General features: G+C 41.6%; 1 protein-coding gene and 1 pseudogene across 7 annotated transcripts in view; one reads left to right on the forward strand and one right to left on the reverse strand.

Moving 5' to 3' along the window:
* The window catches only part of Ccdc66 (coiled-coil domain containing 66), a 38,159-nt gene extending 14,057 nt beyond the window's left edge, over positions 1–24,102 (reverse strand). For 5 of the 7 annotated variants that reach the window (XR_004945886.1, XR_004945885.1, XM_036198756.1 and 2 more), the window contains exons 1-15: positions 24,046–24,102; positions 22,386–22,450; positions 21,696–21,721; positions 19,226–19,667; positions 17,848–18,013; positions 17,588–17,691; positions 16,490–16,602; positions 10,160–10,291; positions 9,387–9,637; positions 9,124–9,208; positions 7,854–8,015; positions 6,697–6,841; positions 6,057–6,170; positions 2,111–2,604; positions 1,001–1,041 (exon numbers count right to left, since the gene is read on the reverse strand). Coding sequence is in view for 3 of the 7 variants with exons in the window: in XM_036198756.1 (XP_036054649.1) it covers positions 1,001–1,041; positions 2,111–2,604; positions 6,057–6,170; positions 6,697–6,841; positions 7,854–8,015; positions 9,124–9,208; positions 9,387–9,637; positions 10,160–10,291; positions 16,490–16,602; positions 17,588–17,691; positions 17,848–18,013; positions 19,226–19,667; positions 21,696–21,721; positions 22,386–22,450; positions 24,046–24,056 (2,351 nt within the window). In the remaining 4 variants the exon portion in view is untranslated. Of the gene's footprint in view, positions 1–1,000; positions 1,042–2,110; positions 2,605–6,056; positions 6,171–6,696; positions 6,842–7,853; positions 8,016–9,123; positions 9,209–9,386; positions 9,638–10,159; positions 10,292–16,489; positions 16,603–17,587; positions 17,692–17,847; positions 18,014–19,225; positions 19,668–21,695; positions 21,722–22,385; positions 22,451–23,710; positions 24,018–24,045 lie in introns of those variants that run through there. The other 2 variants (XR_004945887.1, XR_004945888.1) reach the window with 2 other exon arrangements.
* Positions 5,158–5,255, forward strand: LOC118591655 (annotated as a pseudogene).
* Positions 24,103–27,032: the final 2,930 nt, after the last annotated feature.

The raw sequence follows: 27,032 nt of genomic DNA on the forward strand, positions 1-27,032 counted from the left end.
AAAACCCCAAACATTAATAAGAAATTGCATGTTTTAGAACTAGAGTTGTGAACTAGTGATTGTGAGCCACTATGTGGGTGTTGAGAAGTGAACCTAGATCCTCTGGAAGAGCAGCAAACAGGCTGTGCTTTTAACTGCTGAGCCATCTTCTCTTTGGCCCCTAGAAACTGCTTGTTTTCCAACACATCTAACCACACTGCAGTTCATTTAAGATGTGTCTGGTCTACCTTAAGGAATACTAGATATAACCATCTAAGGTCTATAATTTCTCATAAAACAGTATAATGGAGATATGGGGGGGCATTTAATTTAAATTTTTAGTTTCTCTAAGAGTCAATGTTGGGTGAGTTTAACCTCGTTTCTCTTTACTTGATTTACTATGAAATTAGGCCTGTGCTGTCTGAACTAAAGTTGGTGTTAGAGCTCTAATTGTGAGGTAAGTTTGCTTTATGCACAAAGATAAAGAATAAAAAAGCCAGCCTAAACCTTCCACCTAATTAAATGGTTTTTTAATGCTTTTTTGATTTATTTATTATGCATATTTATTTTTTGATTTATTTATTATGCATATGTATGCCTGCAGGCCAGAAGAGGGCACCAGACCTCACTGTAGATGGTTGTTGGCCACCACGTGGTTGCTGGGAATTGAACTCAGGACCTCTGGAAGAGCAGTCAGTGCTCTTAACCTCTGAGCCATCTCTCCAGCCCCCTTAATGCTGGTTTTAACCAATCTATTTCCCTATCGGATTTATCCAAACTGAATGCCTATTCCAATGCTGATAGACATGGAAAAGTCAAACATGCTTATTAGGTCCAGTCCAGCTCAAAACCACTCTATATTACATTTACCAAATGAGTGAAAGCCAGCTGTGCCTCTTTCCTATCCTATCCTTTCCTATTCTGCCTTCGTCTGCACGTGGAACTGTCATCCAGATTTTGAATAGGTATTTTGTTTCCCACACAAAAAAGCACTAAGTAGCTAAGGAAGTAATACACATACCTTTCTTTCATAACTGAAGGAGTCTTCAGAGGTTCTTCTACCTAAAAGATGGATAACACAAGCAAACATGGAGTGCCATTTTCACATGTCTCCAGATACTTCTAAAACACTGTATATGTGCGTGCAAGTCAGAAGACAATTAGAATTGCTTCTGTCCTGGTAACACAGGTCATCAGGCTCCTGTAGCAGGCACCTTCTCACCTGCTGAGCTTTCGCACCAACTTCTTGGACATGCTTCAATAAGCTGGGCATGTTAAATAAGAATACTGTATGCTGCAATACAGTATAGGACCAGGCCAGTAATTCCTTTCTACATGGACAACATATATGAGGTTTTTTGTTTTAATAAAAATCACAGTATTCTAATTCACAAAAACTTCATACAGCTACTTTGAGGAAGTCACTCCAAAACACTTGATCAGCCCTAAACTACATCACAGTGAACTTCTAAGTTTGGAGGACCATTCTGGAGCTTTGCTTACGTTTCAGTTTTTTTTTTTTTTTCTTGTGTTATTTTCTGAGAAAGGTCTCTAGATCTTCCTGTGTAGACCAGGCTGGCTTCAAACTCCCTAGCTGCCTCCAGAGTGCTGGGATTAAAGACATGCCCCATCACACATGGCTCTGTTTAGGGTTTTATACTTACTACCATGATTTTATTCACTTGTCTACTACAAAAAAACCAGCAACAAAAATCTTTGTATCTTCATTCAGAATTGATGTATCTTGCCAACATTCCATCCTTTAATTATCTATTATTTTTTTGGTCTCCTAAATTGTATACTTTTATGTGTACTTACATGTTAAATTATAAGCTTGTGTTTTTTTTGAGATAGGGTTAATTTCATTTTTCTTTACAACTGAGTAGTATGTCATTTTATGTGTGTGACATTTTCATATGCATCTGAATAAAGAAGCATTCATCTGCATAAAGATTTGGCTTTGGGGGCTACAGTCCCTGGTGCAGCTGCTCAGGCTAACTTCATCTGACCACTAATATTTAATTTTCTATAACCTACTTAGATGAACCACAGCCTTCTGAAAGCATGGGTTTGGGCAACTACTTTGAATTCAGAAACATTACTACATAGTAATGAAATAAAAGAGTCTTACCTTTTTGAGTAGATGCAACCTGATCTCTGACTCAGTTTCTCGATGGGATGAAGTAAGAACTTGTGGTGAAGTGCCTCTGTTTTGGGAGAGGTTCTCAGGGTCGTTCCTTTCTAGTAAGTGAAGCAGTTCCATCTGCCTTCTTACCTTTTTTCCTTCTTTTTCCTTCTGGAGATGCACAGGATACTTTGCTGATGCAGGAACATAACTTTTGAGAGGCTTATTTATATTCCAAGCAGGCTTTTTGGGACATTTCTTCATAAGTTTTGTTTGTTTCTCTGTTCTTCTATAATGATTACACTGGCCATTATACCAGCTGTTTTCTTTGTCTAAATTAGTGCCTTTATCCATGCTCAGTTCTTGCTTCTCTTTTTTAGTGCTAATCTGTCCATTAAATTCTGCAGAAATCTCTGGAGAAGAAAAGTTTCTAGTGCCCTTCTCTGTTAATGATCCACAGTGTGGTAGTGCATCGCTGAAAATTGCTAAATTTAAGTCATCTAAATAAAAATTACAATTAATTAATTAATTTTAAAAACATGGTAGAAATACACTTTTCTCAAAGATGGGAGTCAAAGGACAACTTGTGAAGTTGGTTCCTTCTGCCATGTGAATTCCAAGGATGGAACTCAGCTTCTTGGCCTTGGTGGCAATCACCTTTACCTGCTATGCCATTCTTCCATCCCTCAATGGGTGGTTTCATTTAATCCTCAAAATGAAACCACCCATTAAAGAACTGCTCCCCTTCAAAAAAAAGCTGGTAACTATTCAGTTTTGATATTCTAGAAATGTCTATTCCGAATAGCCCATATAAACAGAGCTTTGTGCTACACACCTATCATCCCAACAATTAGAGGACTGGAACAAATTCAACGCCAACTTGGTCTACAGAGTTTCAGGAAGCAAGTTCCAGGCCAGCCCAGACACTGTATAAAATATGAAAAAATTTAAAGACACTGGCTTATTCAATTAGTATAAAATTCTCAGAGTTTATACCATATAGTTAGACACATGTCAGAATTCCCTTGTGCTAATTCCACTGTATAAAATAGGATTAATTTTGTTAATGTAGTTAATGTACATAGATACTTAGGTTAGAAGAAATGCTGCTATGAATCCAAGTTTCTACAGGTGTAAACCCCAAAATGGAGGGTTTTTTGTTTTGTTTTTTTTTTTTTTTTTTTGTGGAGCTGAGGCTCGAACCCAGGGCCTGCGCTTCCTAGGCAAGCACTCTACCACTGAGCTAAATCCCCAACTCCAAAACCATTTCTTTTTTTTTTTTTTTTTTTTTTTTCCCGAGACAGGGTTTCTCTGTAGCTTTGGACCCTGTCCTGGACTAGCTCTGTAGACCAGACTGGCCTTGAACTCACAGATCCACCTGCCTTTGCCTCCCAAGTGCTCGGATTACAGGCATGCGCCGCCGCCGCCGCCGCCGCCACCACCACCACCCGGCTCTTTTTTTTTTTTTTTTTGAGCAACTGCTATACTGTTTTCTACAGCAGGTGCAACATTCAACATTACCATTAACAAAGCAATTTTAAGAAAGAACTTGAGTGGCACCACAATGCCCTGTCACCAGTTCTCACCATCCCTTCAGATGAACTGTGGCTACTCTGATATACTGAACTAATATAATATCTCAAGTAACTGGCAGAAAATAGTAGTATGTTTATGGCTGTTTCCTACAGGAAAGAAGGGGAGGCTCTTGAGCCCCAGGAGGGAAATAAAAGGACATTATGTATGAGAGAAAAATCTTGAAAATTCCTGAAAGACCCCTCCCAGCACTATATAAAAAGAAGCCCCTGCTGGAGGAGACAGCAAAACTGCAGAGGAGAGATTCCTACTGGGGAGGGAGCTGTTTTGCAGGCTGTGCAGAGCTCCAGGTGCAGCTTTCAGGGGTGGACACCAGTTTTGGGGTGGGCTCTCTGGTGATGTAGCTGCTTTTGAATATCTGTGATCCTCATCAGTAACCCCTTAGCCATATTCCTGTTAGTAATAAAAACTCAATGGTTCACCAATGGAACACTGATACAGTTGTTACTCTAGTATCTTGGGCTTCCTCTCTGGGATAAGGTATGTTGCATCTCTCCAGGAACAGTCTGTCACAGTACAATGTTAGAGTGGCTTGGGCAATGTGATCTCTTGGCTTAAGATTAGAAGCTACTTTAGGATCCATCAGGATCTATATCAACAAATACTTCAGGAAGGCCCATTTATAACTAGTTTTAAATGGAAAAAGATAACTTCATGGAACTGAGAAAACAAGAAGGGTTTCCCTGAAGAGTTAAAGATATCTGGGGTCTTGCCTCAAAAAAGTCTTCAAACCTAGGGGTTGAAGAATTGGCTCAGCACTTCCCGGTACTGCCCTTAAAGTTTGGTTCCCAGCAGTTATCCACCTATAATTCCAGCTCCAGGAAATTTGATGCCATACTCTGGTTTCCATAGGCACTGCACTCATTTACACAAGCCTGCCCACCCACCCCTATACATATATACACTAAATTACAAATCCCTTTTTGTTCAGGAGTGTCCAATGTGGATATTGTGTTATTTAAAATTTAAGACTAGCACATGAAAAACGTGCAATATCAGTCATTGGGGTAATGCAGATCAGAAAGAATCTAAGTGTTGCAAGGACATGGAGAGATAAGAACTGCTGTTAAAACAGGTGCTTTGCATGACAGTTCAGCAGCTCCCCAAATGCTTAATACACCTATCACATAATTCACAAATTCTAACTCCTCTTTCCTAAGAGAACAGAAAACATTTACACAAAAATTTGTAACTTGTCCCAGTAGCACTGTTTATAATAGTCCTAAGTAGAAATAATTGAAATGTTCATAGAACAAAATCCAGTATATTTCCCACAGTGGAGTCTAAGGAATAAATGGAATTGTGTCATAATAAGATCTACAATATGGATAAACCCATATATCATGCTGAAGTCAGTAAGCCAGGCACAAAAGACCACTTACAGCATAATTCTGGTTACATGAAAAGTACAGACACAGTGAACTGAAGAGTCCCTATTTGTGAGTTACTCATTGAGTCCTGTGCTCAATACCAATGCACATACACTAAAACTGAAATGAAATTAGCATGGCCCTTGTGTAAGGATGACATGCAAATTGGTGATGTATTCGTATTTTTAAAAAGCATCTTTCACAGAAAATCAATTTGAATACTGAAAAGGTTCTAAATTGTGATGATAACTGCACAAGTATGAGTATGTTAAAGAACACCAAACAGAGCTGGGCATGGTATGCAATGCCTTTTTTGTTCGTTTGTTTTTGTTTTTTGTAGACAGGGTTTCTTTGTGTAGTTTTGGTGCCTGTCCTGGATGTCACTCTGTAGACCAGGCTAGCTTTGAACTCACAGAGATCCACCTGGTTCGGCCTCCTGAGTGCTGGGATTAAAGGTGTGCGCTACCTCCGCCTGGCTGCATGTCTTTAATAGTAGAACTTGGGAGGGAGAGGCAGCAAGATTTCTGAGAATTCCAGACCAGCAACAAATGGTGCCTCTTATATGGGTAAGATTTGGGCTAGATATTTAGCTAACTGGTCAAGTGCTTGCCTAGCAAGTATAAGGCCCTTTTTCTCTGAACTACAAAGAAAAGAGGGGGAAGGAACAAATATGTTATGTGAATTAGATCTCACAATAAATCTAAAACTAAAAATCAAAAGATCCCTTTATTTTGTTAAAACCTCACATTTCTAGGTGGAACTGTAGCTCAGTTTCGTAAAGCGCTTGCCTAGCATGCACTATGTCCTGGGCTCAGTCCCCAGTGTCACATGAAAGGGGCACAGTGCTACATCCCTGTAATGCCAGTGTTCCATAGGTGGGGATTATTTCTGGGTCACCCTTGGCTACAAGAGATGTTACTGCAAAGACAATAGCCCCTACAATGTCTTCACTTTAGACAGACGGAACAGGAAATACTGGGCATGAGTACCTGTCTGCACTCCGGTGTCCTTCTTGGGAGAGACTGTGCAAGCTTCGTCAGCAGCCTCCTGAGCATCCCTTCTTGAACTGGAAACATTAGTGGAGACCTTGTAATCCACTTGTGCTGTGTCAGATAGCAATGAGAAACAGACCTCAAAATGACATGGAAGAGTACAAACAAACTCCATGTGGGGGCTAGGGACACAGCTGGGCAGCTGTGTTTGCCTACCACACAAGGCCCTGGGTTTGAGCCCTTGCACTAAAAGACAAAGGTACTTTAACAGACGTTTTTACTTAATCACCATAAACTGTAGGAAAAAATTTGAAAGTCTAGACTTAATAATATAGCCTAAATTTATTATTAAAAGTTACCTATATTCTTAGCCCTTGCTGAATTTAAAAATCTAAGAATGAATATTAAAGTACACATTTTACCTATGTCAGGATTACTGTGAAAATTTCTGTGAAAAAGATATTGCAATGTGTAATACTTCAAGGCAGCTTTCTAAATTATTAAAGATGGTTGGATGAAAAGCTTATTCCTTTAAAAATATTTAGTTAATGTGTGTTCTTAAGGATTTAAAGTAGGCAAGTATTTAAAATCATCTTCAAAATCAAAACTATGAATAAAAGTCTGATTAGTCACTTACCGCCAAGATTTTTAATCAGCCTGGATGCATCATGTCCTTTCTGAGTCAGTTCTCGGATCCTCTGCTCCTGTTTCAGTCTCTGTGCCAACTCCTGAGCTCGCTGCATTGTGTGGAATAGCTCATTTGTCTTTAGAGTCATGATTTCCTATCAAGATTGACATACACCATGAAATAATTACCAAGGACATTCAATGAAGTGACTGTTCCCATTCAGTACAAATGCTCAAGCTCTCCCTTACCTAGCAGGCACTGGTCTAGACAGCAACTGAAGGACAGTCAATAGGGCCTTTTAGAGATTACAGTTCTAACATGCTTTTGTTCTTGCTATTAGACAGGGTCTCATCGTGTAGACCAGGCTGTCCTTAAAACTCCCAAATTTTGGGATTACAGGTGTGCACCACCACTATGCCAGCTGTCACAGCCTACTCAATGAAATGGAGTGCAGACCATACCTTTCCACATCCAATTTTTGAAAGGTATCAAGTGAAAACTGTCAAGGAAGTGCAGACTCAGTGTTTTTAAAGCTGACAACTGAAATATCACTAGATAGTCCGCATGGTCAGGTCAGCTCAGACACAGCACTGGGACCACCCTACCTACCCTATCTGGATCGCTAACAGAGAGTTATGCTAGACAACAAGACATCAACTCTTTGAAAAGACTATTGCCAAGCCTAATGGAAGCTCCTAACTCAGCCAGGAATTTCACCAGCAATCCCAGCCAATCACTACTCTTTTTTAATATCTATAATCATTATTACTTTAGATTTATTTAGGGGTGAGGAGGTGGTAATGGTTGTACCACAGTATGTGTGTGGAGATTCTAAATTAACTTTCTAAATCCTTTTCTGGAACATGGGTTCCAGGTACTGGTGGTCAACACCCCTTACCTGCTGAGCCATCTTGTGGGCCCAATACCTAGAATTATTAGAAGGTTCTATGTATTTACTATCCAGATCATAATGAAGCTTGGTGCTGTGTTCACCCTGACCACCTACCATTAACAGGCCAAGCATGCAGCATCTGAGATCTGGACAACTCAAGGAGTGTGACCTTGCCAAGCCTCCCCTTCCTTAGCTGTAGTGTCTCCACATGTAGTGCACAATTCAAACCATGTGCAGACACCAGCCTCTTCACTTCCACCATACAAGTACCCACTTCCTTCTGTCTCTGCTTAAGAATGTCCTCTTCATATTGCCTTTGCATCTCCTCCCGTTCCCGAGCCAAGCGCTGCTCCTCTTCCTGCTCTTCCTTCTTCCTCTGTTCTTCTTCCAGCCGCTTCTTCCTGCGGTTCTCTTCTACTTGAGCCATGATTGCTTTCTAGTCATAAATAATCACAAGTCACTGTACAAATCAAAATTGATGGAGCACCCGTTTATCAGTCACACACATAATGAAGTAGGAGAGAACTGTGCTTACCTAGCATGTGTAGCACAAAAAAGAATTAACTAAAGTAATTACCTTAGTATTCACTAGACAGACTGAGAAATGGGAGATGTGCTCAGCTTTTCACTGAGTTCAAAAAAGAAAACTAACTGGGCCAAATTACTCACAAAATGTTTAAAAGAACTGCTGAACCTAGGAACAGTGCTGTGTGCTGAGTGCCTGTCTGCTGGGAACAGTGCTGTGTGCTGAGTGCCTGTCTGCTGGGAACAGTGCTGTGTGCTGAGTGCCTGTCTGCTGGGAACAGTGCTGTGTGCTGAGTGCCTGTCTGCTGGGAACAGTGCTGTGTGCTGAGTGCCTGTCTGCTGAGAACAGTGCTGTGTGCTGAGTGCCTGTCTGCTGGGAACAGTGCTGTGTGCTGAGTGCCTGTCTGCTGGGAACAGTGCCCCTGCTACTCAGAAGACCAGATAAAAAATGTTTAAACCACATCTGAGCAACATGGCAAGGGCTCATTTCAACACACAAACGCTTCAGAGAAAAGAGAACCACAAAAAGTCACTCAGGCCATTAAGTCCCTCTAATGTCAGACTGAAATGAGTTTCAATCTCAGCCTTATATTATTACCTACTGGACTGCTTAGGCGGAAGTCTACTTCCATTTTTTTTTTTATGTGTGTGTGTGTGTGTGTGTGTGTGTGTGTGTGTGTGTGTGTGTGTGTTTTCTTTCAAAGACCTGAACAAAACTCTGAGGAAGTAGCCAATAATAATAGTATAGTACAAAGTTATGTATACAACATACTCATTTAATGGTTCCACCAAAAGGCAGGCAGCATGGCAATAATACTGTCTGGTCCTCAGCCCAAGCTTAACTCTAAAATGATACCAGTTGTGTTAAAAGACTGGATTTACAGCAAGATATAACTGGACCCATGCTGAACATTTCTATCAGAATTTCCAACTGTGTGTGGTGGTATATGCCTTACTGAATGTTTTACCATGTGAGGCACAATATGAAAACACCAAGTGTTTTACAGTGTGATAGATACCTGATGTTCTAATTGTTTGTGCCGACGTCTTTCCCGCTCCTCAATCTGTGCTGGGTCCAGGAGTGCAGTCATAGAACGGAGAAAGCTGTGAAGTATACATTAGTTATTCAAAACGCCAGAAAGGGTAACCATTTTTTTTCCACTTGTTACATCTGCTAATCATTTCTATTTCAGAGAAAAATGCCAAACTGAAACTTGCTGAACACAGTGACAGTTCTAGTTGAATACACTTTCTAACAGACTAAACACTAAAGTCAACTTACTTTGTTTTCTGACCGTATGACACAGCCATATCTGGAACAGGTTTGGCTTGCTGTTGTTCCTCTGAAAGTTCCACCCGGATGGCAGGGGGAGGTGTGTAAACACTGTTGACATCAGCCAGCTCCTGAGTGTCAGGAGAGACACAAAAGGACTCCGGGTGCTGGTGTGGTAACTGACAGGACAGCCGAGACTGAGACCCAGGAAGACTCTTGAACGAATCAAAATGCACTGCCCATCTGTCATGGTCCTCACCCTAACAGTGACAAATGAGAAATGCTCAGAACTTTTTCAATTACCCCCATAAAAACTATCAATGACAAACACTGATCGCCTGCTCTTCCAAGAAGAGACCTGGGTTCTGTTCCCAACACCTATATGGCTGCGAGCAACTGCCTGTTACTCTAGCTCCAGGGCATTCTAACTCTATTCTGGCCTCCTTGTACACATGTAGTGCAGACATATATGCAGGCAAAACACCTATGAAAATAAAAGTGAATCAAATCTCAGAAAGGAAAGAAGTCAAGTAGTATATACATCATAATAACCAACAAAATTGTATTTTTTGATTCTTTATGTAATTAGATATCTTAGGAATTAAAAAATTCATTTCTAAAGTTATAAAAAGCTATGTAAAACCACACTAAATGCATTCTATGAAAACAGTTTCATAAGGATAAATGTTTAATTTGCCAAACAGTTTCAGGATATTTGTAAATTTATGTGATGAAAGACTTGGACTCTCACTTCCACTGAAGCCAGAGACTTGCCGAGTTACCTTTGAATGTGTCATTTTCTCCTCTGTTCTCCTTTGCTGGTCGGCTTCTACTTGTTTACTCAGTTCTTCTATCCACTTTCTCTGCTGCTCCTGGCTGACAGTGCTGCTGGGACGCTCCAATAGTCCTGCTTCCTGAACAATCAGCAACCAACTGAGTCAGGCTCACAGTGCAGACCTTACCAGGTTACTCACACAGACCTAGCCCAGGAAGGCATTAATCCCCAGGAGAAGCAATGCTCTCCAGCAGAGAATCTGATCATACTACTAAGGAGACATGCCCTGACCCTCAGAATTGTATTTTATACGTATACTGGGAGAGGGTAAAGCATCTACACTGAAAAAATGTTTTATTTGATTTTTCATTTAAAAGTCTATAAAAATGCAGTTTTTGGAAAGAATATTCTGATGACTGAGTAGATCTTCCAAGAATAAAGACAGGAGAACTAAAATTCCATCATACTTCATAAGTACTTGCTCAATAATGTTTACATAGCCAGGGAATGGAGACAGCCTATATGGCCTTTGACTGATGGATAATGAGATATGGCACATACCCATAATGAAAGACAATTCAGCTATTAAAAAAAAAAAAAAAAAAGAAAGAAAAGAAAGAAAAAGAAATCCTGAATCATGAAATGTGCAGGTAAATGGATGAACTAGAAAATATACTGAGTGAAGTAACCCAGACACAGAAAGACAAATGCTGAATATTCTCTCTCACCCATGGTTCCTAGCTCCAAACCTTTAGATGTGAATAAATAACTTAGAGTAACGGTTCTCAACCTGCATATCAGATATTTATAATATGATCCATAACAATAGCAAAATTATAGTTGTGAAGCAGCAATGAAATAAGTTTTTGGTTGGGGGTCAGCACAGCATGAGGTATTATATTAAAAGGTCACAGCGTTAGGAAGGTTGAGAAGCAGTGACCTAGCAAACTGCAGAAGCAGGAGGGTAAATGGATGTGGGGGTGGGGTGAGCGGTACTCTAGTGAGATGATGGCAGGTAATACAGAGGGAAAATGGGGAAGGGGGCTTCCACTGGGGAGGAGGAGGAGAGAAGACAATACGGAAGGAGCCAGAGGAGGAGGAGTAAATAAGAATGCTTAAAAATGACATAGGAAATGATGTAATAATAATTATTAGTAATAGTTTAATATCATTAAGTGTTATATATTTACCTAAAATTACACCTAAGTGTATATGTATACAGTTGCATATAGTTTAAATGAAGTTACACCATCTGGGGTTATTGTACCCTGCCAAGAACCATAGACTATTTCCAAAGCCCCGAGTACCAGGCATGAGAACCCTTTTAAGTTGCTTGTCAGAAGAGTACAAGAGACTCATAAAACAAGATAGGGTAGTTCTACTTAGCTGCCTCCTGGAAGTTGAAGGTAAGTCCATATTGCTGAAGACATCACATCTTCAGTTGAGCATCCTTTCATAGTACAGGAAGTTAATATAAAAGCTAAGGGAGGAAGCAACCTAGCTGTGATGCCACAACAGTGACCAGCATAGCAACATATTCCTACAAGGACATTAGTGGCAGTAATCAACAGCTGTCTAACTGGACTCAAGGCCTGCTTAACATGAGGGGAAATCATGCTTGCCACTGTAAACTCAGTCAACTACGTATGGCTAACGAGATCCTGGACCTTAGAGAACCTGCAACTCCCATTTTCCTAAACTAATGTCATTCCTAACTGTATTCTAAATACTTATCCTTATACCCACAGGTAAACAAAGATCTCATCTCTCATCAAAGAAGCTTCTTTTTGCAGCAGCAGTAGCAAATCATTACAGACAGACATGACTTGTCAAAGGCCCAAATGATAAACGCTACAACACACCTACATCTAAGGCTCAGAGAACATCCCAGAAGAGGTGGTGGAAAGATTTTTTTAGAGCCAGAGAAATAGAAAGTCTGCTTAAGTGTGTCCTCTAGCTATGACAGGGAAGCTTCACAACATGGCTGACTAAAGATGTGAACAATTCCAACAGTTGACATCCCAGTGAAGATGGGGAAATCTCTAAGCCCCACCCATAGATGAAGATCTACAAGCTGAAAGGAGGAGAATGAGTCTTCCCCAAAGATGAGCCCCTGGTTACTCAATACGAGGAGGTCAGGCCTAGAAACATGTACGCTCAAGCATGTACCCTCAACTGACTCAGCAGGTTGTATTTATATGTTTGTATGTATGTGTAATACCAATGGCTAAAGAGTGAATTTGGTAGGGGAGCAGGACAGGAGGGGGAATGATGTAATTTTGTTTTAAATTAAATTTTTAAAAATTATTTTCGATTTACAATGACTTAAAATCCCTCTGAAAGCATGACTCATAAAAGTCTAGCATACAGTTCAAAGTCCTAGTTTTTCATGTTTATTTACCATGCTTAGAATTAGAGCTGCTCAGAATCTTTTGCCAAATTAAAATATATATATATATATATATTTCTCCTAGATATGTCCTTTATCCAGATAGGTAATTTAAGAGTGAAATTTTTTATCAAGTCATCACATGTTTCCTGTGTGTGGGTGTGGGATACAGACGGCAGGTCATCCAGAAGTGTTACTTATTCCTCAGAAGCCATCCACCTTGCTTTTGTACACAGGGTTTTCTCACTAGGGCCTAAGGCAGGTTAGGCTGGTGGTCAGCAAGCCCAGGGATCTGCTTGTCTCCACGTCTGCAGTACTGGATCACAAGCCTGCACCCCTACTCAGGCCCTCCTGACCCCATTTCCCCAGCCCCACCATCCTGCTTTTGTAGATCATCTTTATAATAAATATTAATCTTAATCTGGCCTTTTTGGTTTTTGTTGTTGTTGGGTTTTTTTTTTTTTTTTTTGAGATAGGATTTCTCTGTGTAGCCTTAGCTGTCCTAGAATTCACTCTGTAGACCAGGCTGGCCTCAAACTCTCACAGAGATCTACCTGCCTCTGCCTCTTGAGTGCTAGGATTAAAGGCATGCACCGCCACCAAGTTTTGTCTAGCTTTATCTGGTTAAGTTTATTTCTATGAGTAGTATTGGTTTGTGAATATTAATGCCAGTTTGCATTCTTTGAATAAACCCAACTCCCCAGATTATTTTTTGTAATTTTCCTAAGGTTTCTAGTCAAGTTTTAATATCAGAAGTGTTTTGTTAGTCTTGGTTATCAGATCACTAGTCTGAACACCACATTGAAAACCTTCCTATTGTAAATACTTGTGAGCCCAGAGTTTACTTTGCTCAGCTCCCCCTCTTTTCCTTCTCCATCTTTAGTTTGAGATAAGATCACATTACATAGTAGCCCAGGCTAGACCTCCAGCCCAAGCTTCCTGAATATAGACATTTTTTGTTTCTGTTTTTGTTTTTCCCAAGACAGGGTTTCTCTGTAGCTTTCAAGTCTGTCCTGGACTAGCTCTGTAGCCCAGGCTGGCCTTGAACTCACAGATATCCATCTGCCTCTGCCTCCTGAGTACTGAGATTAAAGGCATGCACCACCACCACCTGGCTATGCTAGTCTTTTGAGAAGCTTACATATTGTGCTGGATAGTGTTGTGTCAACTTGGCAACACAAGTTAGAGTTATCTGAAAGGAGGAACCTCAATTGAGAAAATGCTCCCATAAGATCCAGCTGTAGGCATTTTCTCAATTAGTGATTGATGGGCAGGGCCCATCCCATGGTGTGTGGTGCTATCCCTAGGCTAGTATCCTGGGTTCTATAAGAAAGCAGACTGAGCAAGACATGAGAAACAAGCAAGTAAGCAGCACCCCCTCCATAGCTTCTGCATCAGCTCCTGCCTCCAGGTTCCTGCCCTGTTTGAGTTCCTGTTCTGGGTTCCTTCAATGATAAACTGCAATGCAGAAGTGTAAGCCAAATAAACCCTATGCTCCCCAACTTGCTTTTTGGCCATGGTGTTTTGCTGCACTGCAGCAATAGAGATCCTAACTAAGTCGTGTATTAATGACTTTTTAATAACTTCTGGCTTTAATTATTTCCAGTGTACAAGTTGACCATCCCAGTGAGATGGCTCAGCAAGTAAGAACATTTGCCTAATCTGATGACTCAAGTTTAATCTTGGACCCACTGACTCTTGAATGTTGTCTACTGACTTCCACATAGGCTGTGGTGTGTGTGTACCCCCTCCCTCCCCACACACTCTAAACAAATGTAAAAAATCAGTATTTTTTAAAATGGTAAATGTCAAGTTATATGTATTTTACCTCAAAACATGAGGGGTCATTTGTTTCTTTTTAATTAGGCAAAGTACAAATGAACCTTCTGTCGGCACTGCAGAACTATGGTCTGACAATGGCAAGCAGCAGGAGTGCGGTCTGCCATGGGAACCATTCTGTATTCCAGTGTGTATTCGAACACACCATCTTTATTTCAGAGGCTTCAGGGTGCTGCTGTTCATGAGAGGAAAGCCAAGATTTCAATTGGGGGTAATCTCAAAAAACCCGCTTATTTAACTCGGAAGCACAAAAAGAGTTTCAAAGTGCATAGTGTAAAGGAATGGGCTTCTGTATGACACAGTTCCTTCTTTTTTCCTCAAAAAGGAATTTCTCCAAGGGCTGACGATGTAACTCCTGCCCAGCACGTACAAAAAGAAAAAGGCATCAACAAAAACCCGTCACACATCAGATTAACACGGCGTAGGCCACTCTTCAACACGGAAAGGACGAGCAGATGCCCACACTTCTTTCATTCTTGTTAGCCAGTTTTGGAGTTTGTGTTTTAGTTTTCAGACTTCGACTACTGAGCCACAGATAAAAACCCTTGATAGTAAGTATGAGGAGGTCTGGACCCCTGGCACCCATATAAATGCTGGGCAGTTGAGAAGGCTTGTCCATAATCCAGCATATAAGTTCAATCCCCAGAACCAGACTCACTGAACTGGGAGTTCCAAGTTCAAGTAAGAAACTCCACCTCAACATAAAAGGTAGAGAGTGATCTAGGAAGCCACCAGAAGTCAATCTCTGACTTCCACATGTACGTTCACATGTATACATGTATAACTACATACTTGAGAATACATACATACAGATATGCAAGCAAACCACACACACACACACACACACACACACACACACACACACACACACAAGCGAATGCAAAAAAAGTTGAAAAGTAAAAAAAAATATATATATATAATTGGTAATTTAAAGAGACTCTGAATCATTCCTTTGAGGCAAATAGGTTATACAGGAATCAAGGACTAAGGGGTTGTTTAAACATCCAAAGGACCAGTACTTAGAACTCAGCATCTGAGAACTGACTAGCTCTAAGAAGTGGCCATCCAGCAGCCTAGAGAGCTATAGCCTATTCCAGGAACCTGTGGCAGTGTCTGAAGAAACAGCAGGAGAGGAGGACAGGGACAAAGGAGGGAGGAAGGGAAACTGTCTTTATCTAAACTTAAATACCAATGAAGATCAGCAAGGCAACTTATAAACTGCAAGTGGAAATTAAGAACACTGGTTTGGGCCATGATTAAATTAAGTTCCGGCCAGGCCGTGGTGGCGCACGCCTTTAATCCCAGCACTGGGAGGCAGAGGCAGGTGGATCTCTGTGAGTTCAAGGCCAGCCTGGTCTACAAAGCGAGTTCCAGGAAAGGCGCAAAGCTACACAGAGAAACCCTGTCTCGGAAAACAAAAAAAAACCAAAAATTAAGTACCGTGGTAAACCTAAGAAAAGTACAGTTTTCCATTCTTAATAGACTAAACACTAAAAATAAGATTTCTAGTACTGGGCATGATGGCAAGGGCCTGGAATCCAGCATAAAGCAGCTGAGGCAGGAGGACTGGCATAAGTCTGAGGCCAGCCAGGGCTACATAGCAAAACCAAAAAGAAAAAAACAAAAAAAAATCACAATTTGTCAAAGTAAGTCCTTTTCTCCCTCTCTCTCTCTCCTCTCTCTCTCTCTCTCTCTCTCTGTTTTCCGAGACAGGGTTTCTCTGTGTAGTGCCTGCCCTGGATCTCACTCTGTAGACCAGGCTGGCCTCAAACTCAGAGATCCACCTGGCTCTACCTCCCAAGTGCTGGGATTAAAGGAGTGCGTCACCACCGCCCAGCCGTCAAAGTAAGTCCTATAATTTGAACATTATTTCACATTTTAAAAATTGTAATAAAGGCCAGGCATGGTGGCACATATTTTTAAGCTGTTACTCTGAAGGCAGAAGTAGGTAAATCTCTGTGACTTTAAGGTTAGCCTGGTCTACATAATGAATTCCAGGACAGCCTGAGCTAACTAGTGAGACTCTGTCTTGAAAAAAACCAAAACAGGAAAAAAAATTGTAACAGCAAAGACATAAGCAGAATGCTTGATTGAATCTGATATTCTTACCTTAGATTGGTCAAGGATTTGAGTTTTCTCATATACAATTTCAGATTTTTTCCAAGGATCATTCCATTTTTGAGAAGCTTCTTTTTCTTTCTTCTTTAAAGCAACCTGTTCATCTGTAAATAATATCCTTTTTAAAAAATATGTACAAAGACTGTAAAAAAAAAAAGAATCATGTAAACAAATCATGACCTTCTTCAAGAGTACAAAAGGCAGCAGTTAATATATCGTTTGCTTGGGACAAGATGATGCACAAGGCAGAAAGGAACTTTGAAGGGTATGGGATAAAACACTGAATGAGAATCAATCTAAAGAGCAACACAGACAGAGAAGAATGCCTTTATTACAGAGATCAGCAATGTGGAACAACCTCTCAGAACACGTTATGCTAGCCACTCTGCATGTCCACCGTCCTAGGTCATTGCTAATGGACTTAGAAGGTACACAGCCACACTTTAGGGTCCACATCAAGCTCCACCGCTTCCTACTATGTAACAGACAAGCTGCCATTTCACCCGCTAATTCAAACCTCAGTTTCTTCTGTAAAACTGAGTCATAGTATTGTCTACTACAGTGGAGGGTCTAGCACAAAGTAAGGATGTTGGTTAGTTCTCACTCATTGTTGAAAGTGAAATAGGAACTGAAGCTATGGGCTGGTGAGATGGCTCATTGGGTAAAGGCACCTGCCACCAAGTCTGACAACCTAAATTCAATCCCAAGACCCACATGGTGGAAGAAGAGAACTGACCCTTACAAACTGTTCCTTGACCTACACACACACACAACACACACACACACACACACACTGAACTATTTTTTAATAAAGCCATACCTCAATCCACAGGATTTCTATAACAGAAAAACATAAATAGAAAAGGTTTAGGAATATTTGCAGGGCTCCAAAAGGATGCTATGGCACATTGCTTTTGGGGCACAGTGAATGGCACCAAAGACACAAGGCAATGTGAAAGCCCAAAGCCTCTTAGGCATCTGCAGAGAGCTACAGACGTTACATGTTGTCAAACAAGACTTAATAATATACTGAAAGATAACTAAGCATCCCACGAGCCAATAAACCTATACTAGAAAGCACTAAATTACCTAGCTCTTTCTTCCACTGGGCTCTTCTTGCTTCCAACAAATTTCTATCACGCTCCCGTTCCCCCAGAGTACTGAATATGTCTGCAGGCTTCCACTCATTCTCTCTAAAACAAAACACACACAGGAAACCCAGGAGCCTTATCATTATGCTTCCATGTGAATGACTGTATAAATAGCCAAGTATTCAGAGCACTTCACATGCAATGAACAAGCAAATACATTTTCCCCAGATACCCCAGAAACACATGGGAGTCACATACATGGCGATTTTCTGCTCACATTGTTGAAATGCCTCTTGAGTTCTACTGAAGACATGCTTATTTGCATCTGAGACAGGTGAAACAGCCTCTGTTTTCTGCAGTAATCCTGTAACATTCACATCCTTTGGCTGGCTAGGAATATTGATTAAATGTAAACTATCTTGACCTAGGAAATAAAATGCATGTTTTAAAAATCATACCTATTATATAACACCTCATCCTAACATACTCCTTCCTATGCAGTTGAAAGAAAAGTCTTAGCAGGCACGACGGCTCACACCCATAACCCTCAGGTACAACTCAGGAAGCTGGGGCAAGAGGATCACTGAGTTTGAGGTTGGTCTGAACAACACACAAGTCCTCAGCCAGCCTAGAATGCAGAGTGAGACCTTGTCTCAAAACAAATAAATAAATAAATAAATATAAGGAGGTGTTGCTGGTTGTTTTTGCTCTTTGCTCTTTTGGGGGCCCACCACCCAGGTCCCAGATAAATTACACATGGAGACTTATTCTTCATTATAAATGCCTGGCCTTAGCTTAGCTTGTTTCGTGCCAGCTTTTCTTATATTATCTTGTCTACCTTTTGCCTCTGGGTTTTTTCCTTTTCTTCTGTATATCTTACTTTTACTCTTACTCTGTGGCTGGCCCCTAGCATCTTCCTCTCCTAGTTCTCTTGCTCTTTCCCCTTTTCTTCCCAGATTTCTCCCTCTATTTATTCTCTCTGCTTGTCAGCCCCACCTATCCTTTTTCCTGCCTTCCTATTGACTGTTCAGCTCTTTATTAGACCATCAGATGTTTTAGACAAGCAAACAAACACAGCTTCACAGAGTTCAACAAATGCAACATAAAAGAACGCAACACAAGCCGGGCAGTGGTGTCACATGCCTTTAATTCCAGCACTCGGGAGGCAGAGCCAGGTGGATCTCTGTGAGTTTGAGGCCAGCCTGGTCTACAGAGCAAGATCCAGGACAGGCAAAACCCTGTCTCGAACCCCACCCCCCAAAAAAAGATTATTTTGAGGTCAGGCATAGTGTAAGATGCTTTTAATACCAGCACTGAGGAGGCAGAGGCAGAGGCAGATGGATCTCTATGAGTTTAAGGCCAGTCTGGTCTATGTACTAAGCTCCAGGTCAGCCAGGGCTAGAGAAAGAGACCCTGTCTTAAAAAAAAAAAAAAAAAAAAAATCTGAGCATTATTCTTAAAATATGGCAAAAGTATAAAGCAGTTTATATATTTTCTGTATTCCCCCCAGCCCCCCAAAAAGGTTACTGCATGTTAAATCAGATTTAAGAGACAGTCAGAAATGCAGCCAATGAATCTGAAATTCAAAAGCACACACTGGGAAAATGAACAGTTAACAAATTTAAGAAACTCTTACTTGCTTCCTCCTCCTTTCCATTTCCAGTTAGGGACACAGATCCATTCCCTTGGTTGACACTCATCAAAATCTGCTGCAGTTGGTCTTGGGTTAGACACACCATGCTGCTGTCCATGGTCTCAGTGGGGTGTGTTTTGCAAGGCTTCTGTTTAGCCACTAGGCATTTATCTGCCGTGTTTACAGTCTTCTGTATATCAGAGGTTGCAGGTGAAGACTCTCTTGGGAAATGATGACAGTCTTTTTCTGCATACTGCTGACATAAATCCTTAGAGGGTGAAAATGGCAATCTAATTTTCTCTGGTTTTGCCTGTGAAGTTTCTGAACTAATTATCTTCTTTTGAGAAATGTTTTCGCTCCCAGTGTAAGAATTCTGTGATTTTAGAATGTGTCCAGTCTGTTTTATTCTTAAAGGACATTTTGCAATCTTGATCTTATTTCCCATCTGTTAAAACATAAGTTCATTCTTTATTACAGTGTATGAAAAAAAGCGACACCATTTTTGTCTGGAGACACAGTACTGGTGTGCAGCCTAAGCTGCTCTTGATCTTCTTACTTCTTCTGAGATTACAAGTATAAAGCACTACACCTAACTAACAATCATCTTCATTCCTAAAATCTGTGATAAATCAAGCCTCTAAACTTTTCATTTTGCTATTAATTAGATACTACAGCCAGAAGATATTGTTTACCTTTGCAGACTTTCACTTGAAAGCCTCGACAATGAGAAATTATTTTAACTCCAGATAGTAAAGAATACAAAAAAAAAAGAATACAAATAAAATTGTATGTTATAGGTCATCTCCATTCTATTCCAGCTTTGAATTTTCTATCAATAAATTATATAACTCATACTACCTCTTTGAGGTTACCAGCCCTTATCCCTAGACTACCTTAGCTGCTTGGTCACCCACTCTCCAGTTCCAGTCCTGTGCTCATTACTGTTGTGTTCACATGCACATAGATGCCCTTCTCCCCTTCTAGTTACTTCCTCATACTCTTCCTATATTCATCTCCATATGGCCTCACTCAGTTTCCCAGTGTCCCTGATGTTCTACTGTGACCCCAGTGATCTTATACTGACCCTGTAAGGACCCACAAATGCAAGCCCTCTCCAATTTCAAGTTCCAGGTAATGACTATCACCTCCTGTTTCCCACAACTCATTCTCTCCCTCATCCCAATTCTAAGTAGTGTCTGTCTGTGCTGGGATCTACTAACACCTCCCTGCTTGCTCATTTCCTTCTTAACAACCTTAGATGCCACCACCAACTAGAATCACTTCTTTCCCACTCTTTATTCTGCAGTCTGTATTCATGCATACTAAGCACACCCCTCACCCTGTGTATTCCTGGCTTTAGGTTTTGTTTGTTTTTAAAATTATACATTTTATGTGTGTGTACCTGAGTATATGTTTATGCATCATATATGTGCTGGGCCCACTGAAGTCAGAAGAAGAATTAACGCCCTGAAACTGGAGTTACAGATGGTGTGTGCCACCATGCTACAGGAGCAGTCAGTACTCTTAGCTGCTGACTGTCTCTTCAGCTTCTGGCTTCGGGTTTTAGATGACAGCAGCATCTGTGTACCTTTTTGTCTTTGCATCCCTGGAGCTTTTTCAATATAACTGTCTAAATGAGGGGTGACAAATTAAAACATGTCCGGTAAGTTAGACCAGATGGAAACTGGCATGGCCTCAAGGGCAGTTTTCTCATCTAAAGGATACTACTAAATTTCCCAGCTATGCCGAACTGCGATACACGAAGGCCAGCTGGTCTACATAGCGAGTTCCAGGACAGCCAGAACTACATGGAGAGACCCTGTCTCAATACAAAACACCCCAAATCCAAGTCATTTTAGTTTTTCAAAAGTCACTTTATCAATCAAATTATCAAGATACTGCCCATGGCTCAAGCAGGTGACTTCCACCCGCCACCCCAGCTAATCTCCAACCACTAGAATTCTCCTCTTCTTGCTGTCCTGATTCATGAGCCTTTGTTGTGTCAGAGTAGGGCAGTTCCGTTCCCTAAACATATCTCATTCATACCGCTAAGTGTGGTGCACTCCCGTAAATGGTGTTCAAAGTCATTTCTGGCTACTTTCACCCCTGTAACCACCATGCAGTTCAATGCTCCTTAGACTCCTGGTAACTGACAAGTAACCAGTTTTCCTGTTACGATAATGTTCTGGTTGGGGAGATGGCCCAGTGGTTAAAGTGCTTGCCCTGAAATTGCAAGGAGCAGTATTTGGATACTCAGAGCACACATGCATGTTGGGTGCTTATGGAAGCCCACCTGTAAGTCCAGTGCTCAAAGCAGAGACAGGAAGTCCTCCACAGAAAGCTGCCTAGCCTGACTAGCTGGACTGGCAAGTTCTGGCTCCAACTGAGAGACCCTGCCTCAACATATAGAACCAATGGAAGTGTATACATGTCACATGTAGAAACAGGGAGGGTCAAAAATCACTTAACTTACCTTCACAGAAACTTTTGATTTATGCTCTACAAGAGAAAATAAAATTACTAAACTATAAACCCAAACATATTAAGGCAGTGACGTTATGTATTGTTTAAGATGAAAATACTGTCCCCAAAGCATTAACCTTAAGTTCCACCTGAGGATTCCAAGTTTTACAATGTGGTGGTTCAAGTATTAACTTCCATTTCATTTTTATTTCAGTTATCTTTCCAAGATAAGACTGTAAACAGATGGTGGTGGGGAGCAGGCAAATAATTTGATGGAGAAGACTGAGAAACCATACTGAGTTTAAAATCTACCAATAATAATAATAATAATAATAATAATAATAATAATAATAGGCTTTAGCAACTGTGGTTATGCTGTATAAATTTAACTGTCTCACACAACAGTTTGTTTACATGCAAAGTACATAATTTTCTCAACTCTACCCACATTACTCATTAAGCAAGAAGGTATGCTAACATCGAAATCATATTTCATATGAAATACATTCTATGAACCAAACGTGACAGGGGTAATCACCATCTCAATTGGACCTTACTTGGATAAAGGGCAATTCAAACCCATTAACAGAAAAGCTTTTCCAAGTGTCATTTAACTATCTTTATTACAAGCAAAATGTCTGTTAAACTGTATGTTCTACATACAAACTTAAACATTTTTACACTTTCAATAACAGCATACCATATGGAGACAGTATTAGCTTGGTTTTTCCATCCAACAATTCAGTTTCAAGCTTCAAACCATCTCTGCAATAAAAGAAAAGTGTTTTGATACTTTAATTAAATAGCAGCCAGAAATATTTACATGAACCTTTGAATGTATATAGGAATCATGTGACCATCATAGCAGAGGTTTTTGTTTCTTTAAAGCCATATATCCTAGGCTGCCCTCAAACTCACTATGCAGGCTAGGCCAGCTTTGAATTTCTGCTTCTCCTGCCTGAACCTCCCTCAAAGTAGTCTCTATTTTTTAAAATATTTTTACAAGGCTGGAGAGATGGCTATTCTCTCAGAGCAGAATCAACACTGAGGCTAATAACCACCTGTAATGCTCTCTCTGGCCTCCAATGGCACCAGCCACACAAGTGGCCCACATGTCTATGACACTCAAACACATAAAGTTAAAATAAATATTTAAAAAGTGTATTTTTCAACCAAAGTGGAAAGGAGAAAAAAAAAAAAAAACCCACAGGAAAAGACTTTAACTTTTCAGTGAGGCAAGCATTTGTCATTTTTAACCTGAAACCTGATATTTGTTACTGGTAAAGAATAAAGTAATTATTACAGCATCCTTTAACTTGTAGCTCTATACCAAAAATTCCATGCTGCTGCCAGAACTACTTACCAAGGTATAAGACACTGATATGCCATTTATTAGTTTTGTAATGGTTTCATGACTGACACATTCTAAGGGCTGGAAGCGCCTGAAAATGGTTTAAATGGTCACCAAGGTGATAGCTGCTTAAGCACAGAATTCCACCCAGTTTGGAATATTTCACATAATACATGCTTTAGTGACTCTTTGTTTTTACTATCATAATAAATGCATAATAAACTTTGGCTAATACGACACTTTACATGTCAAAGGCACCAGCATAAAGAAACGGTAAACACTGCCAGCAAAACTTATGTTGTCTATTAAGGTCATCATCAAAACTCCCCTGATGGGATTTCACACAGTATTTCACTGTTTTACTGGGGGAAAGGAGGGGAGGAGGGAGGATGTGTCTATGAACAGTAATGAAGACATAGGGGCTGTTCAAGAGAAAACACCAAACGGAGCAATTAAGGGCGAGCAGGTTGAGAAAGGTCTAACTAGCAACGCTAAACTCAGGGTTGCTCTGGTAGAGGAAGTGCCTGGGTTTGTTAAAGGAAACAATCTGGGAGAGAGGTTGTTTAAGGCTTCCCGTTAGCAGGACTATGAACAGTTCATGTTTACGGTGGAAGGCAACATCTTGAATGAAACTCAAGTTGCTAAGCCCCCATTCCACCGTCCCGTAAGCTCACGGTGCAGGCTGCCTCTGGTTTATCTCTAAACTCCCAGATGAGAACCGAACACTCAGCGGCTGGATGCCCGGTTACGTCTGGGTTTGGTGGCCGGTCTCCCTACAGTGCTGAACTGCTGAGATGAAGATCGCGCCCGGACTCGGTCCTGCCGCAGCTCAGGGTGCTCCAGCTCGGTGCAGAGCAGCTGGGGCGACCCGAGCAGCTCGCCCTCCCGGGCGCCGTCTCCCCTCGGGGCTCCGACACTACAGGCCGCGCTGGACCCGGAGCCCGGCCCGCCTCTCCCGTCGCCACGCGCGGGCACAGCCCGGCAGCCCACGGGGTCCCCGCCGGCTTACCCCAGGTTCATGGCCCCGCCGCCGCCCACCCGCCGCTCTCTCAGGCCACTGTGTACCCAGGCCGCCCGCGCTGCTCAACAAACGCTACGCCGATTGGATGCTGGGGCCAGTCGAGCCAATCAGAGTCGCGCATGCTGGCGGGTGTGTTCGGCTCGACTCGGCTTCCCCGGACTCTGCGCGGTGAAGGGGTGTCTGCGGTTCCCCAGGGTAGTCGCCGGTCTCTGAGGGTGCCTGGGCTCAGATGGAGGTTTCCAAATAGACAGAAGCAGCAGCTGTAACTGTCAGCAGCTGTAACTGTCCTGTTTCATATTTAGAGGAGAAAAGTATTTTTAGCACAGAAATGTCGAGAGACTAGGGGCGCCCAGGGCACATAGTGTGTGTCTCGTCTCTTGCTCTTGTCCCATCAAGCCTTACATACTGAAGTTCTTTAAATACTGCAGCAGCAGTCCCAACATGGACCACACTCGTATGCCTGTCATTAACAGCACTGTCTCTGGGGCACGAAGAGGCAAAGGGACTTGTGGTGGCGTTTATTTTTTTCTACTCTTTGGCTCTTTTTTTGCTCTTTTAGGGGGCCTGCCACCCAGCTCCCAAATAAACCACACAGAGGCTTATTCTTGATTATAAATGCCCGGCCTTGGCTTGGCTTAGTTTCTTGCCAGCTTTTCTTAGCTTTAAATTATCTACCTTTTGCCCCTGGGCTTTTTCCTTTTCTTCTATATATCTATATATCTTAGTCCGAGGCTGGCTGTATGTCTGGGTAGCTGGCCCCTAGCATCCTCCTCTCCCTGTTCTCTCGTTCCTTCTTCTTTCTTCCCAGAGTTCTCCTTCTATTTATTCTCTCTGCCTGCCAGCCCTGCCTGTCCTTTCTCCTGCCTCACTATTGGCCGTTCAGCTCTTTATTAGACCATCCGGTGTTTTATACAGGCACAATAACACAGCTTCACAGATTTAAACAAATGCAACATAAAAGAATGCAACACATCTTTGCATCATTAAACAAATGATTCACAGCATAAACGAATATTCTACAATAGAGTTGCCCGTGTCCCTGACCACAGAACAATTAAACAATAGAGCCTATGTCTCTAGCTAATGTCTGAATAATCCTTGTCGATGCTTTAAGATTCAGTCAAAATTGTCACTTGTTGGTCTTCCAGAGGTCCCAGGTTCGGACCCCAGCACTCCTGTCAGGTGTCATAGCTACATAGCTATGTCAACCCTGTTACTGAGTGGGGTTGAGGGTGGGGAGCACATGCACGTACACATCTTTAAAACAAAAACAACAAAAATTAAGACTGGCACTTCCTCAAGGAAGCTGCTGGGGGTAAAAGTACTTTACCCGCCTCCTACTGGATCCCAACCACCAAACTAGGGTTACTTACAGGGTTACTTACAGAGCATGGGTGAGGGATTTCAGGCTGCAGCTTGGGTGAGTCAAAAGTAATTACACTGGAAGGTCTGCACCCAGCAAAAATGATGGCTTCTCCGTGGCTGTGCATTCTTGGACACCTGTCTCCCCAGAGCTCACGTGTAAATATGGCTACATGTAATTGGCTGAGGGGGATGGGTAGATACTCAGGTGAGGGTGCCATGATCCTCCCTACCCACACCTTCTATAAGGGTGTAGTTGATAGGAAATCACAACACGTCCACACGGTTGGCTTTCCCGGCGGACCGCCTAGTTATTTCCAGTTCAAAATAGCCATTTCAAGGTCAGAACATCCCGCGTGACTAGGGCTCCGTGGCTTTACATGGTTGCGTAAAGCGTGCGGTCATGTAATCTACGCGCATACGTGGAGTAGCCACATGTGGTCCTGTACGCATGTGCGGCTCACTTTAAAAAGCCGGCACCATTTTGCACAGGTCTCTCTTCTCTTCTCTCTCTCCTCTGCTTCTCTTCTCTCCTCTCCTCGCTCACGTGTGTGCTTCACACAGTCCTATCACCTCTATCCTCTATCCTATATTAATAAACAGCTCTTCTGTGGATTTGTCGTGTTCGGGCTAAGAGTGCCTAAATAACAAAATAACTAACAGTAGTAGCTTGAAAGTAATTGGCCCCCATAATCTCATAGGAAGTGTAGTGGAAACCAGAGACCTGGAACCAGACCGATGACTCTTTGCAATGAACACTTGGAAGCAAAGATGTGTGGACAAAGGGGTTTACTGTGCGACTCGCTGTGTCACACTGCAGCTTCCATCATGAGATTTTTATTTTTTTCCATTTTGTTTTATTGGGGGGTGTTGCAGGGTCAGAGGGCAGATGTGAAGGGATGGGGAAATGAATGGGATCAAGATGCATGATGTGAAAGACACACTGAATAAATAAAAAGAAAGTAAAAAGAAAAAAAGCAGTTGAATGTTTTAAGCGGTGCGTAATGGGCCATGCTAGTAGGAGCATGACTGGTGCTGGGTGTGGTTTGATGACCTATGGGGTGCTCACTCAAGATGTTTCCAGAAGACGTTTAGTGCGTCGCCTAGAGACCATTCTTGTGATATTTTGGTGAAGAAAGTGACTGCTTTTTGCCCTTGTCCAGAGTCTGCCTGAGGTTAAAGTGAAGAATTTTTGGATTAATTCCATTGGCAGAGGAAATCTCAAAACAGCATAGGGGGTGGGGATTTAGCTCAGTGGTAGAGTGGGTTCCGTCCTCAGCTCAAAAAAAAGGAAAACAGTATAGTATAGACTCTGTCTTGTGGTTTTTAGTGGTAACTCTAATGAGGATTTATAATGAAAAGGAACAAGCTGAGCAGGGTAAATTACAAAGTGAAAATTTTGAGAGGGGGGAAAAAAAGCACCAGGAAGTGGGTGGGATAAAGCTAAATTCAGGGTTCTAGGAGATAAACATATTAGGAAATGGAATGTAGGGAGTGGTGGCCTCAGGGCAAGATTCCCAACCAGCTAAGTTTCCAAAGTGCAAACAGGAACTAAAGAAAAGTTTAGAGCCAGGTGTGGTGGGACACGCCTTTAATTCCAGCACTGGGAAGGA

The sequence above is a fragment of the Onychomys torridus genome, chromosome 9 (assembly GCF_903995425.1).
Source record: "Onychomys torridus chromosome 9, mOncTor1.1, whole genome shotgun sequence".
NCBI classification, from domain to species: domain Eukaryota; kingdom Metazoa; phylum Chordata; class Mammalia; order Rodentia; family Cricetidae; genus Onychomys; species Onychomys torridus.